General features: G+C 47.8%; 1 protein-coding gene across 1 annotated transcript in view; it reads left to right on the forward strand.

Annotated features, from left to right (window-relative positions):
* Positions 1-10,808: 10,808 nt before the first annotated feature.
* Positions 10,809-12,282, forward strand: part of MAP3K5 (mitogen-activated protein kinase kinase kinase 5) — a 159,621-nt gene continuing 158,147 nt past the window's right edge. Inside the window, exon 1 of the mRNA XM_083176623.1 lies at positions 10,809-11,783. Within this exon, the coding sequence (XP_083032749.1) occupies positions 11,375-11,783 (409 nt within the window). The 5' untranslated portion in view covers positions 10,809-11,374. The remainder of the gene's footprint in view (positions 11,784-12,282) is intronic.

Raw genomic sequence — 12,282 nt, forward strand, 5'->3', positions numbered from 1 at the left:
TTTAGACAGTGGCATAATGGGTTCTGAGCCCTTCGGTTCCATGCGGTCCATCCTTTCTTCCGCTGCCACGTGATGCACGGTTTCACTGCCCTTTCCTCGGTCTGTTGCTTCAACATCTGTCAGTCGAGGGTTGGCTTCTCCGTTATCTGCATCTTCCATTCCCTGTGTAGCAGCACGCTTCTGCTCTGGAGAAAATTGTGGCCTAACCACACCTTCCATGCACTGCTGCTCTGCTTCGCTCTGAGTCATCACAACTGGTCTCTGGCTCGTTTCCAGCCATTCCCTCTTCCTGGGGACTTTAGGTTCTGGTGGTCTGGGCATCTGCTCAGGTCGCGGAGAATTCGTGTTAGGCCTGTCAGTCTCGCCAAGACCTTCCTGTAGTCTTCTTTCCCTTTGGTTCTGCTGACCATATGGCCGGTGGCTGTGTGGGTTATCACAGTGATGCGTGAAGCGTCTGCGTTCACTCTGGCCTGTGTCTCTGTTGCCTCTAACCGCAGCACCACCGGGGCCTGTCACGTTAATGGCCTTGACGCCTCTCCTTCCACTTGCCATTTCAAATTCGACCCACTCTCCATTTGCTAGGGTCCGGAAGCATTCATTCCGATGGGTCTTCTGGATGCCTGTATAGTGGACATATACGGTTCTCCCATTATCTGTCCTTCGGATAATACCATAGCCACGTGCTACGTCAAACCACATCACTTGGCCTGTTAACTTTCTTGTTCTGATTCGCCAATCCACAGCGTCGGATGGCACATTCACTTGGACTTGGTTCTGCACTATTGTTTTTGGGGCTTCTCTTGAGAGTCTGTCTCTTGCCTCGGGATCCTCTTGTCTGGAGGTGGCGTTTGGGCAGTACCTCTCAATGTGCCCACGCTGGTGGCACCTTCTGTAAATCGGTTGGCCTTGTAGATCATACTTGTCGGTGGGTCGTCGGTTCGATTCTCGGGTCACCTCCCGCCACGGACGGTTCCTTGTGTCATGGTCTTGACGCCATTTTCTGCGTCGGTTTCTGCCTTGATTTTTGTCTAGGTCTTCCAACTTTTGCGCCATGCGCGTCATATTACACGTTAATTCAGACATCTGACGGGTTAGCACTTCCAGTGGGCCCGGTTCCATGGGGGCTTGTGTCTGTTGGGTGACTGCTCTGCTCAGGCATAGGGTGTCTGCAATTTGCCCTTTTGAGGCCTGGTGGCAGGCTTCCCCTTCCGCTGAGTCCTCCTCTTCATCCCGACCACTCTGGTTCAGGCCCAGGATTTGTAGGACAGTTTCCTTAAATTTGGCGAAGGTGCTGTCAGGTTGTTGTCGTCTCCACATGCGCAATTGGGACTTGACTGCCTCCTCCTGCGCTCCTTCGATGAACAGGTTGGTTAGTGTTTCATCCACTTGTTCCTTTGGTTTCTTTTCTCTCAACTGTATGGCCTTCATGGCTTCCTGTAAGCTTAGTGCATACTCCCGCAGTGGTTCATTCGGTCGCTGTTTTCTCGAGTACAGGGGGCTCTTCAAATCTGCTATTGTCTTTGATTCAAAGATCTCTTGCAGCTTTTCAAAAATTTGCTCCACCGTTTCCTTTTCGTCGGCCTCCCACGTTCTTACTTCACGTAGTGCTGGGCCTCTCAGTTGCCCCACCAGTATTTCAATCGCTTGTTCGTTGCTGAGCCGGTACAGCTGTGTCATGGAGAGTATCCGGTTTTTGAATTCTTTCAGCGTTTGCGTCCCCGGGGTGTTGTTTCCCGAATAAGTCGGTACCCAGGGCGCGCCATAATAGTATGGCATGGTGATTGGTGCCGCCGTCATTGACACTGGATTTCCTTCTCCAGGTGATGCAGGAAGTCGTCTCCTCCTTCTGGTCAATGTGGGAGCTTCTGCTTGGTCTGAGTCTGACATCGCTGAATCCTGTTCGCGGACGCCAAATGTGATGTTGTCAGACTACGTGCAGGTGTGTGACCGTTACCTGATGTTCCTGTTCTCCTCTCGGTACTGCTTGGCTGCTACCTGACTGCTTCACTTGCCTGCAATTCAGAGGGCGGAGGGACAAAGGCACCATGGGAAGACAATACCCAACACAACCAAACAGAATGGTCACCACACGTGAGGACGGTGATCAAAAAGGATTTATTTTTGAAGCGAAAAGGACTGTGAATCACCGCTATGAAAATGACGAAACAATGCAATAACAATGATAACAATTGGCAGTTTATGAAAAAGACAATTCTCCCTTATGATATTGTGCGCGATGGGGTCGCACTTCGCACAATACACTGCAATAAATGCAATACACTGTTAAACAATAAATTCAATTAGAGATGAAAGAATAAAGATATTCTATAAAGAAGATATCGTGCGCGATGGGGCCACCTGTAACACCTGCAGGCCGCAATTCGCACGGTATACTGTCGTGTAACCAATTCAAATCATCAAACAAGACATGCAATAGCTTTCACATGAATGAACATAGTATGCAGTACTTATACCTTGCATAAATAACCATAAATGTCCAGGCTAAAAAAGAGCGAGTCCCTGAACTGCGCAGTTACAGTATTTCCAGAAATAAGGTACCTGTTTGGCCTAGGTGCACCGTGTCTTTTAAATAGCTAGTAATGGGATTTGTAATCCAAGGCAAAAGAGGTGTCTGTAATTTTGGCACAATGCCAACATTGAAAAGGGACTTTGCTGAAGAAAAGGCCTGGGTCCGGGTTCTGGCTAGTCAAAGGCACTTGGTTGAATAAATGGGTTATCCGGTTCCAAGTAAGGAAGGGTGAGGGTAAAGGCAGTCCCTGTATGCTGGGCCGTGCCTCAGGCTAAAATGGCACTGTGCTGGGTTAACTTGTGGCAGAAAAAGAGGACAGGCCACAAGGCCATTGGGGAAGGTGAGATGGGTAACTGGTATGTGGGGTGTTGTCAGGGTACCTGCACATCTGTTGCTGACTCCTGTCAGGGCTTTCTGGGGACACACAGGATCTGTGGGTGTCCTGCTGTGCGGGGACGCCTCTACACGAGTGTGGGCTGCAGGCTCTCTCTCCCTCTCTCCCAACCATCAATCACCACTGGGAAGCTGCTGCAGAGGTCTCTCTGGCTGCTCTGTCCTGCCTCTGCTCCACTATTCACCACTCTCCTCAGCACGCCCAGCGTAACGCGCTGCTTACTCCTTACTCTCAGGCACACTTCTCACTGACTGCCTTCCTGGTTCCTCTCACTGCTCACAGCAAACTGGTTACACTCCAATCTGCCCAGCAACAGGCAGGTCTCTAACTTCCTGCTTCTCCCAGCACCTTGCTGGGTCCAAAAGTCCCTGCTGTCCTCCTTGCTGCTGCGGGGTGGTTGCCTAGCAACCCCCCGAAATCCTGTGTATTTTTAGGCAGCCCTGGCCACCAATGATTCTGTGGCACCAAAAAGGGGGTAGCCCAATTCTGGGATGCCACATATGGTTTTCGGAATAATTTGGATAACAGATATTTGGATAAAGGATACTCAACCTGTACTAATTTACGTTCATATTGCTATATGCGTACATGTTTTCCTTCGGTTTGTATATTTGAAATACGAATGTATTGTAGTTAAACTCGGCCGATGTCTTACTAATTGTACTCCCTTATTTGTGAGTGGTTGAAAGTTTCAAACATGGGAGGGGCATTAAACAGCAATATATACCCCCTTCCACCACCCCTGCTCCTTGTGGGTTTAGTTAGGTGTGGAGAGGAAAGGTGGGCTGAGTGGCTGGAGAGTATAGAGTTGTTGGTGAGTTTTTGCTTTTTTTTTTGTTTTGCAAGTTGTCCTGTGTTTATTGTTTGTGTTGTTGCTTTAAAAGTTTGTCTCCTTTTCAGTCTTTGTAATTTTTTTATTGTGTCCTAAGTCAGTGTGTGGGGGTGTGTGTGTGTGTGTGTGTGTGAAAGTGAAAGTGAGGTGTATTTTGTATTTGTGTTTGATTTATTTTTAAGTGTTTTTGGGGGGTCTGTCCCTGTGTGGGTGTCACGTTTCCGGTAGCACCGGCTGGAGTGAAACGGTGGCTAGTTGCTTTGATATATGGTTTTTGCATAGGCGACAGAAGGGAGGATGGCAATTGAATAAAAGAAAAAACGGTACTTGTTTCCTAGCACGGCCACAATCTGGAGTAATCGTGTCCCTTAATTAAGGGACACGATTACCCCCGATGGACCCGATTTCTTTTGAAATCAGGTCCATTTTGCCGGCTAGGATACAATATCGGGGGCATCGCGTCGGTCGGGACCATTACCATAGGCTTCAATGTTAAAAAATATTTTAACATTGAAATCTTGTCGGGAAAGTTAAAATATCGGGGGCATCGCGTCGGTCGGGACCATTAACATTGGTCCCGACGCGATGCGACACGATGCCCCCGATTTTTGCATAGGCTTCAATGTTAAAATATTTTTTAACATTGAAATGGTGAAAAATTGTGAAAAAATGTGAAATGGGCCAATATGACCCATTTCACATTATAGATGTCCCCGTCGTCACCCCACGATAGACGCCAACCCGAAGCGTGGCGAGCGCAGCGAGCCCGCGAGGGGCGGTGGTACGCGTCCTCCGACCTTTTCATGCCCTACTATCCACTAGGGCGTGGAGTGAGAATATAATAGTGTGGCGAGCGCAGCGAGCCACCGAGCCCGAAGCGTGGCGAGCGCAGCGAGCCCCGCGAGGGGACGCGGATACCTTCACAGTTATACGCGTCCCCTTGCGGGCTTCACAGGTGTCCGTGGCGACGCGGACACCTGTGAAGCCCGCGAAGGGACGCGTTTACCTGTGAAGGTATCCGCGTCCGCTCGCCACGCTTCGGGCGCGGTGGCTCGCTGCGCTCGCCACACTATTCTATTCTCACTCCACGCCCTAGGGGATAGTAGGGCATGAAAAGGTCGGAGGACGCGTACCGCCGCCCCTCGCGGGCTCGCTGCGCTCGCCACGCTTCGGGTTGTCGTCTATCGTGGGCTGGAGTTTACGCGCTTACATTTGGGGGGGTTGGGAATTTTTTTCATTTAATCCAATGTAAAATTGGGTCCCAGGGACCCAATTTACATTGGATTCAATGAAAAAAATCGGGTCCAAAATCGGTCGGTCGCGTCGATCGCATCGCATGCGACCAAATCGCATGCGATGCGATCGACCCGATTTTTCCGACACGACCACCCCGATCTAAATCGTGGCCGTGCTAGGAAACAAGTACCGAAAAAACAGTTTTAATAAAGATACGATGGTACAGAAGATGAGGAATGGCACAAGGATAATACTGTAGATAATGAGTAAACAAAGTCAATGATATGCATTACTTATTGTAGAGCTGGCAGTTGATTGGGATGAAGAGATGACTTGACTTGAAGGTTTGAAGAAATAAATGAAATCTTGAAGAATTGGATGATTGGATTGCCGAATTGGATGATTGAATGAAAGATTGGATGATTGGATGGTTGGATGGTTGGATGATTGGATAGTTGGATGATTTGAGGAATGGATGATTGGATGGTTGGATGATTGGAAGAATCCGGGAAGGGTGTGCTGACAACCCTAATAGCTGTAACCAGGAGGGATCGCAGATTAATAACCGTCAGGCTGGAGAAAGGATGACCCCTTTGCGGGGCTAACCTTGTCCGGTCCGTTAAGGTCGCAGCAGGGGTCTGCGATGTGATGGTTGAAGACAGCGGGTGTAGCAGGATACCGGATAGAGTCTCTGGAACTAGAAGTAGCAGCGTTACCAGCAGCAAGGAGAGTCAGATGCCTAGCATAAGGACATCATTGTACCGACTGCTGGTTTGGCCCAGCAAGTCAGTATTTGAAGGGAGAGCTGCACTGTGATTGGTTGTATGGAAATTGGCAGTGCAGCCTGATTGGAGAAACCAACAAGATGGCCGCCGCCAGGGGGAGGCGGGAGGGGCGACAGGTTTCTAAAGCAGGAAGTGTGCAGCATGCACCAGCCAGCGTGTCCAGCCAGGCACAGACAGGACACAGAACAATATGGCAACTCAGGCCCCACGCCGTCCAGGCCCCGCATGTCACCGGCGCACACGCTACCACTGTCACCATGAGATGACAGCCCGACATCACGCAACCCAGGAACAAGGGGACTGATAGCGAAGGGGAGTACCAGAGTCTTAACTACCCTGTTAGGAACCTCAGGGGCAGCCATGGCATGGGAGGCGTGAGTGGCAGACATGGTGGTCGTGACAGCGGGTCATGTCAGAGAGTGACATTAGTCAGGGTGGGGAGGGTTATATGGAAGATGAGGAGCCAGTCTCATCTGGGGAGGAGTCTGCAGCTACACTTCATGAGTCCAGTGTGCCCAAGACTTAAGGTGCCCAAACACTGAGGCGATTTGGTCCAATTTTGGCCGATTGTGACCAATCAGTCCGTTAAATCGGACCAAATCGCCCCTCCCTGACATGCCGTCGGGTCCGATGCGCGTTCCAGTGCGCATCGAACCCGACCTTCCCTGCCGCCGGGAAGGTCCTGACAGCTTGCAGGGGTATCGGGTGTCCGAACACTGCTGCAAGACATTGCAGCAGTTTATGGGCACCTTAAAGCCAGTATTCAATGTCTCAGATTCGCCATAGTTTAAAGCGAATCTGGCATTTCTCCGGGGTAACGGCGAATTTTCTCTCTGAAAAACGATTCACCCTATTCAGTGGAGACAATTCGCTGCAAGCGAACAGCGAATGTCTGACGATTGGCCGTTGTTTTTCAATGGGGCTTTTAGTCTAATTTGCCAAGAGTGTATTCAATGCTCAAATGGAGAAGTGCGTTCTACAGTGATTTTCGCTGTGATTCTCCGTTTTTCATTCGACATCTTTTAAAGGTGAACTGGAAAGTGATCTTTTAAAATAAAGGTTTCTTTATTTATTTTTTGTTGGTGTCAAAAAATTTTTTGTTGTGAAGGGGCATGCTAATTTTATTCATCATGTTCTTGAAGCATATATTTAATTTTACAATTTTTTTTTTACCCATACGCCAACAGGGGGCCGGGAGCCGCTCATTACATATTCATATATTCACTCCACACTGCTCCCGCTCATTACATATGTACGAGCAGTGCAGAGGCTCCCTACCCGTGTCCCCTGCCAGCTCTCCTGGGGGTCGGGGGGGGGGGGGCACCTTCTCCCCCACACATTCTGGGGCAGGCAGGGAGGCTTCCATCTCCCTGCCTGCCACCATCCCCCGGCTCCCTGCGGCATTGAATAGGGTGACAGGGAGGGCTGGCACATCGCATAATTTATCATTGAATACTGCCCTATGTCTGGCAGAGACTAGGGCAGTGTTCAATGCTCCCGATTCACCATTTTTAGGCGAATTGGGCTGTTTTCACTCCTTGCAGTGAATCTTTTTCACTGAAAATCTGATTCACCCTATTCAATGTTCACTGTTTGCCGAAAGCGAACAGTGAGTGCCGGCCGTTTCATGCTCACTACAATTCGCTAGTGTATTTCAAATGGGGTTTTCACTGTGATTCACCGAAAGTATATATTAAATGCTTGGATGGAGAACTGTTTTCAGCATGATTTTCGCCATGATTCACCGTTTTGCATTTAACATCTTTTTAAGGTGAACTGGAAAGTGATCTTTTAAAATAAAGGTGTTTTTTTTTGGTGTCAAAAAAATCTGAATTTTTTTTCTGTGAAGGGGCATGCTATTTTTATTCATGTGCTTACAGCACATGAATATATATTTCATTTGACATTTTTATTTTACATATTTTTTTTTTAGACATTTGCCAGCAGGGGGTTGGAAACCGTGAGCTCATTATATATTCACTTCACACTGGTCCCGCTCATTACATAAGCATGAGCGGGACCAGTGAAGCGGCTCCCTACCCGTGTCCCCTGCCAGCTCTCCCGGGGGGGGGGGGGCAGCTTCTGCTGCCTGTGTCCCCAGGAGCCCTCCTTCTCCCCCACAAATTCTGGGGCAGGCATGGAGGCATGCATCTCCCTGCCTTCCGCCATCCCCCGGCTTCCTGTTCGCTGCAGGGGTTAAAATTCGCCATCAGGGGCAGCGAGCCCCTGCGGCATTGAATAGGGTGACAGAGAGGGCTGGCACCCAATGCTGCAGCCCTCCGGTACCCCGAGAATGTGCAGAGAATCCTAAATAGGATTCACTGCACATAGCGTAATTTGTCATTGAAAACTGCCCTCAATATTGTGCTACTGCCTATTGCTCTAGAGCAGTGGTTCTCAAACTGTGGGTCCTGACCCCAAAGTGGGTCCCGACCTTCTCAGCATGGGGTCGCGACTCCATGTTGCTGACCATCAGGCTGATTATTTTTCCAATCTCAGTCAGTGATTCAAGAAGTCTGAAAAATCTGTTGCATTGTCTGTTACTTCAGACTCCTCCCATCATTTGGTGCCTCCACAATGCTGCCATACATGTGCTGTCTGCTGCCTACATATGTGATGTGAGGATCTTCTGCAGTAACTTGCTGGGGTCCTGGCATTATTTTTATTGTCTGATGGGGTCCCAGAGCAAAATAGTCTGAGGACCCCTGCTCTAGAGGTTGGTAGCTATCTTTGAACTGCGTCATTCCTACGTAATATAGGCCACAAGATCATATAAATTACAAATTTAGATGAACAAATTAATCTGTATTAATTTGTTGTTTGCGAACACCTTGGCAACTGTGGAAGTTGCCAAAGGCGTTCGCACAGGGGAGCTGCACATGCGCATAATCATGCATGCGCAGTCCCCAAAACATTGGAATGGGGCTGTATTCGGATAATCCCAAATTAACCAGAATCATCCCCTAAGGGTGAGATGTACTAAGCTTTGAAAAGTGATAAATTAGAGAGTGATAAACCACCAACTAATCAGCTCCTACCTGTCATTTTTCAAACACAGCCTGTAACATGGCAGTTAAGAGCTGATTGGCTGGTATTTTATCACTCTCCATTTCATCACTTTTTCAGGCTTGGTACATCTGGCCCTAACACTCTGATTCTTCCCTTTATCTTTTCATTTGTGTGGTGCCCTGGGGTGGTTTGAGGGTGCCCTGCACCCCAGAGGTAAACCGTTGTCTGACGAGGTCACCTTGACGTCTAGTGGGCAGGCTCATACTATTGGCCAATACTATGCCGAAGAACCTCTTATATTATTAAAAATAAATAATGGTTTATGGCAGTGGTTCCCAAACTGTGTGCAGTGGCACCCTGGGTGCCTGGGGAGACCTGCAGGGGTGCCCTGGGTTGGTACCAGGACATAAAAAATACAAGTTTTTTTATGTCCATTATAATAATCAAATTGTGGACAAATAGAAGTGAATCCTGTCCATTACCACATAACTAATCCTAAGGATGCGATATAAACACAATTTATTTAACTTAATAGTTGTTTCTGACTTTCTCAATGAGAAACCTTCAGCCTAGGGGTGCCACGAAAATATTTCGGATGCTTCAGGGTGCCATGATTCAAAAACTTTGAGAACCCCTGGATTATGGTGCAAGCATCCACATGAAGGCTGCGGCACTCCAAATGTAAATGTATTGAAGACATTTTTAGTGCATCATAATAGTTATAGATATGATGGTGCATTTGCCTATTATGATGCACTAAAAATATATCCTCTACATTGAAGTTTGGAGTTCCGCAGCCTTCTTTTTTGTATGTATGTATATGTATATATGGAAAAGGAAACAGAGTGCGCCCCTATCATGAAATTCCACCACCAGAAGATAACCAAACAATGGAAATTCTAGCCAAATAGTTAATTTACAATTTAATACAATTTTAAAATCAATAAAGCAATTTTCATCTGTATGCAGTTTGGTTCGTTAAAGCAAGGAAAAAACCCCAACGCGTTTCGTCGATACGACTTCCTCAGGGGCAAATTTCCGTATGTTGGTGGGTAGTGAAAATATTCACTCCCGGTATGCAACCTTCTTATCGAATAAAAAAATTGGATCCCTTGAAGATCCTAATATTGATGCACGACTGCATCAAATTCCATCCATATTCATATGTATGTGGGTCCTAAGTTTTTCAAAAAAAGGACTCCTTAGACAGGGACACAGCAGGTCAACAATAAACCAACTGCAGGTCTATTCTTTATTGTTGGCCTGCTGTGTCCCTGTCTAAGGAGTCCTTTTTTAAAAAAACTTAGGACCCACACACATATGAATACGGATGGAATTTGATGCAGTCGTGCATCAATATTAGGATCTTCATGGGATCCAATTTTTTTATTCGCAGCCAGGGGGCTGGATGCATGGCTAGAGGCTCACAGAGCCTTTGGGTCATGCCCCAATAGCGGCAAAATGGGGGCGTGACCTCGCGGGAGAGCCGCGAGTATAGACCACGCCCCAAATTAGGCCACGCCCCCGAAAATTTTGGCGCGTCTGCGGCGCGCAGCAGCAGCGTCCCGCCTGCTAAGCTGCCAAAGTTGGGAGGTATGTATATATATATATATATATATATATATATATATATATATATATCTCTTAGGGTATATAAGAATGACTGTACTCATTGTGGAATCTATAATTTACTGACAGCCATGAAAACCTGCGATTTAAAATATTTGTATATATATATATATATATATATATATAAATGTACATTGTATAAACTTTGTGCTGTTTCTGAATTGAGACCGTTTTACAATATTCTGGCATATTTCAGTTGAGTTCACATTCGAGCCCTCTAATATCTAGTTTGACTATATATAATTGAAAAAAGTAAACTTTTTCTGTGATGCTTGCAAACAGATAAATGGAAAGTAGCAGACAGTAGAGGAATTTGGTGAGGCCCCATTGAAGGTGTGGTAAAGGGAGGAGTGGGGGGCTGTGCTATAGTTCCTTCCTTGGTCTTGTGTAACAATTTCTTGCAAAGCTTCTCTCTAGCAAGGAAGCAGATCGTCCCGCCCAGGGGGCAGTCTGTCTGTGTCACCACGGCCATCAGGGGGGTGAGGGAGAGACATTCAAATCCCTGATCTAGCAACGAATTGTATAGCTGCAAACACGCCGGAGGCAGCAGGCAGGTGACTGCAGTCATTCTACTGCAACCACCCTGAAAGCTGTGACCACGGGGCGAAGCAGCCGGAGCTTGCGGGATCTCTGGGCGTTTTATTTAACTTTCTAACGTTACTTTGAACAGTTGGCGATAAGAGTCACGGGCATGTGATAGACACAGGAGTTGCAGAAGCGCCTGCAGGAAGAGCTGATCACTGGTGGGCTCTGCATACCTTCGGCACTGTGACGCTGGGCTGTACAGGTTACCACACACAGGTACCCAGAGTCACCTGAGGACGTGGGCTCTGAGAGCCGCATATGAAATGGCCCTACCGACTGTGTAGCTTGGATTACCTCCTCCACTGTATAGCTTGCTGCTGCGCCCGCGGGCTCTCTTCCTGCTCACACTCGCCGCTACAGCATAAGGAGGAGACATGAGTGACAGCAGCGAGGGGATTTCTTTCTCTGTGCCCGTGGAGTCCCAATTCTGCATGTATGAACACAAAGCTGGGCACCGGCACCAAGCAGCAGCCGGTAGCGGCGATGAGGGCATGCACCATGCAGCTGGCAGTTTCTGGAATGAGGACTACGTACATGGAACTGGAGCTGCAGTCAGATGTGCCAAAGCTTTAACTCCAGCCTCTACCTCGGGTAATGCCAGCCGCAGTACCACCGTGGTCTATGTGATCAATGAGGGCACATCGGAGCTGCAGGCCTGTGAGAACGCTGCCCGACGTAGCCTGGAGGAGGCGTGCGAGAGCCAGGGGGCAACACTGGAGACGTTGCACTTCGGCAAGCTGGACTTCGGGGAGACCACTGTGCTTGACCGCTTCTATAATGCGGGTGAGTCCCACTGTGACTGCGTGCACTTTAGTCGAATATTCAACACATGGTTTGTGCAGATGTTGCTTGCTATATTTAGAAGGGTGATCATAGTAAATGCTAAGGCTTGTTTTGCATTAAATGATATTGGCCTTTGAATTCTTGCTGGTGAAAAATGTAAATACTTTTGAGAAACCATTGCTTAAGGGTCTCCACATACTACAAAGATCTGTAATCTTGAACTCCCTGTCGGCCCTGGACTAAAGATTTTGAGAGAGATTTATCTTTAACATTTCAGAAAAAATTTGAACCCTACACCCGCCTCTGCATACAGTGCGATCGCAATCTGTACCCAATTGAAGGGGTCATTTTCAAATCCTGATTGCTGCAGGTAGGATCTGCAAAATTACCAAACGACCAACGGGGGACATGCATCAGATCAGAATCTGATCTAAAACATGCCCAATTTACGTACAATCGGTCGAGATTGTATCAAAATTGGAGGAATTGAGGCCAAATC

The sequence above is a fragment of the Crinia signifera genome, chromosome 3 (assembly GCF_055691185.1).
Source record: "Crinia signifera chromosome 3, ASM5569118v1, whole genome shotgun sequence".
NCBI lineage: Eukaryota > Metazoa > Chordata > Amphibia > Anura > Myobatrachidae > Crinia > Crinia signifera.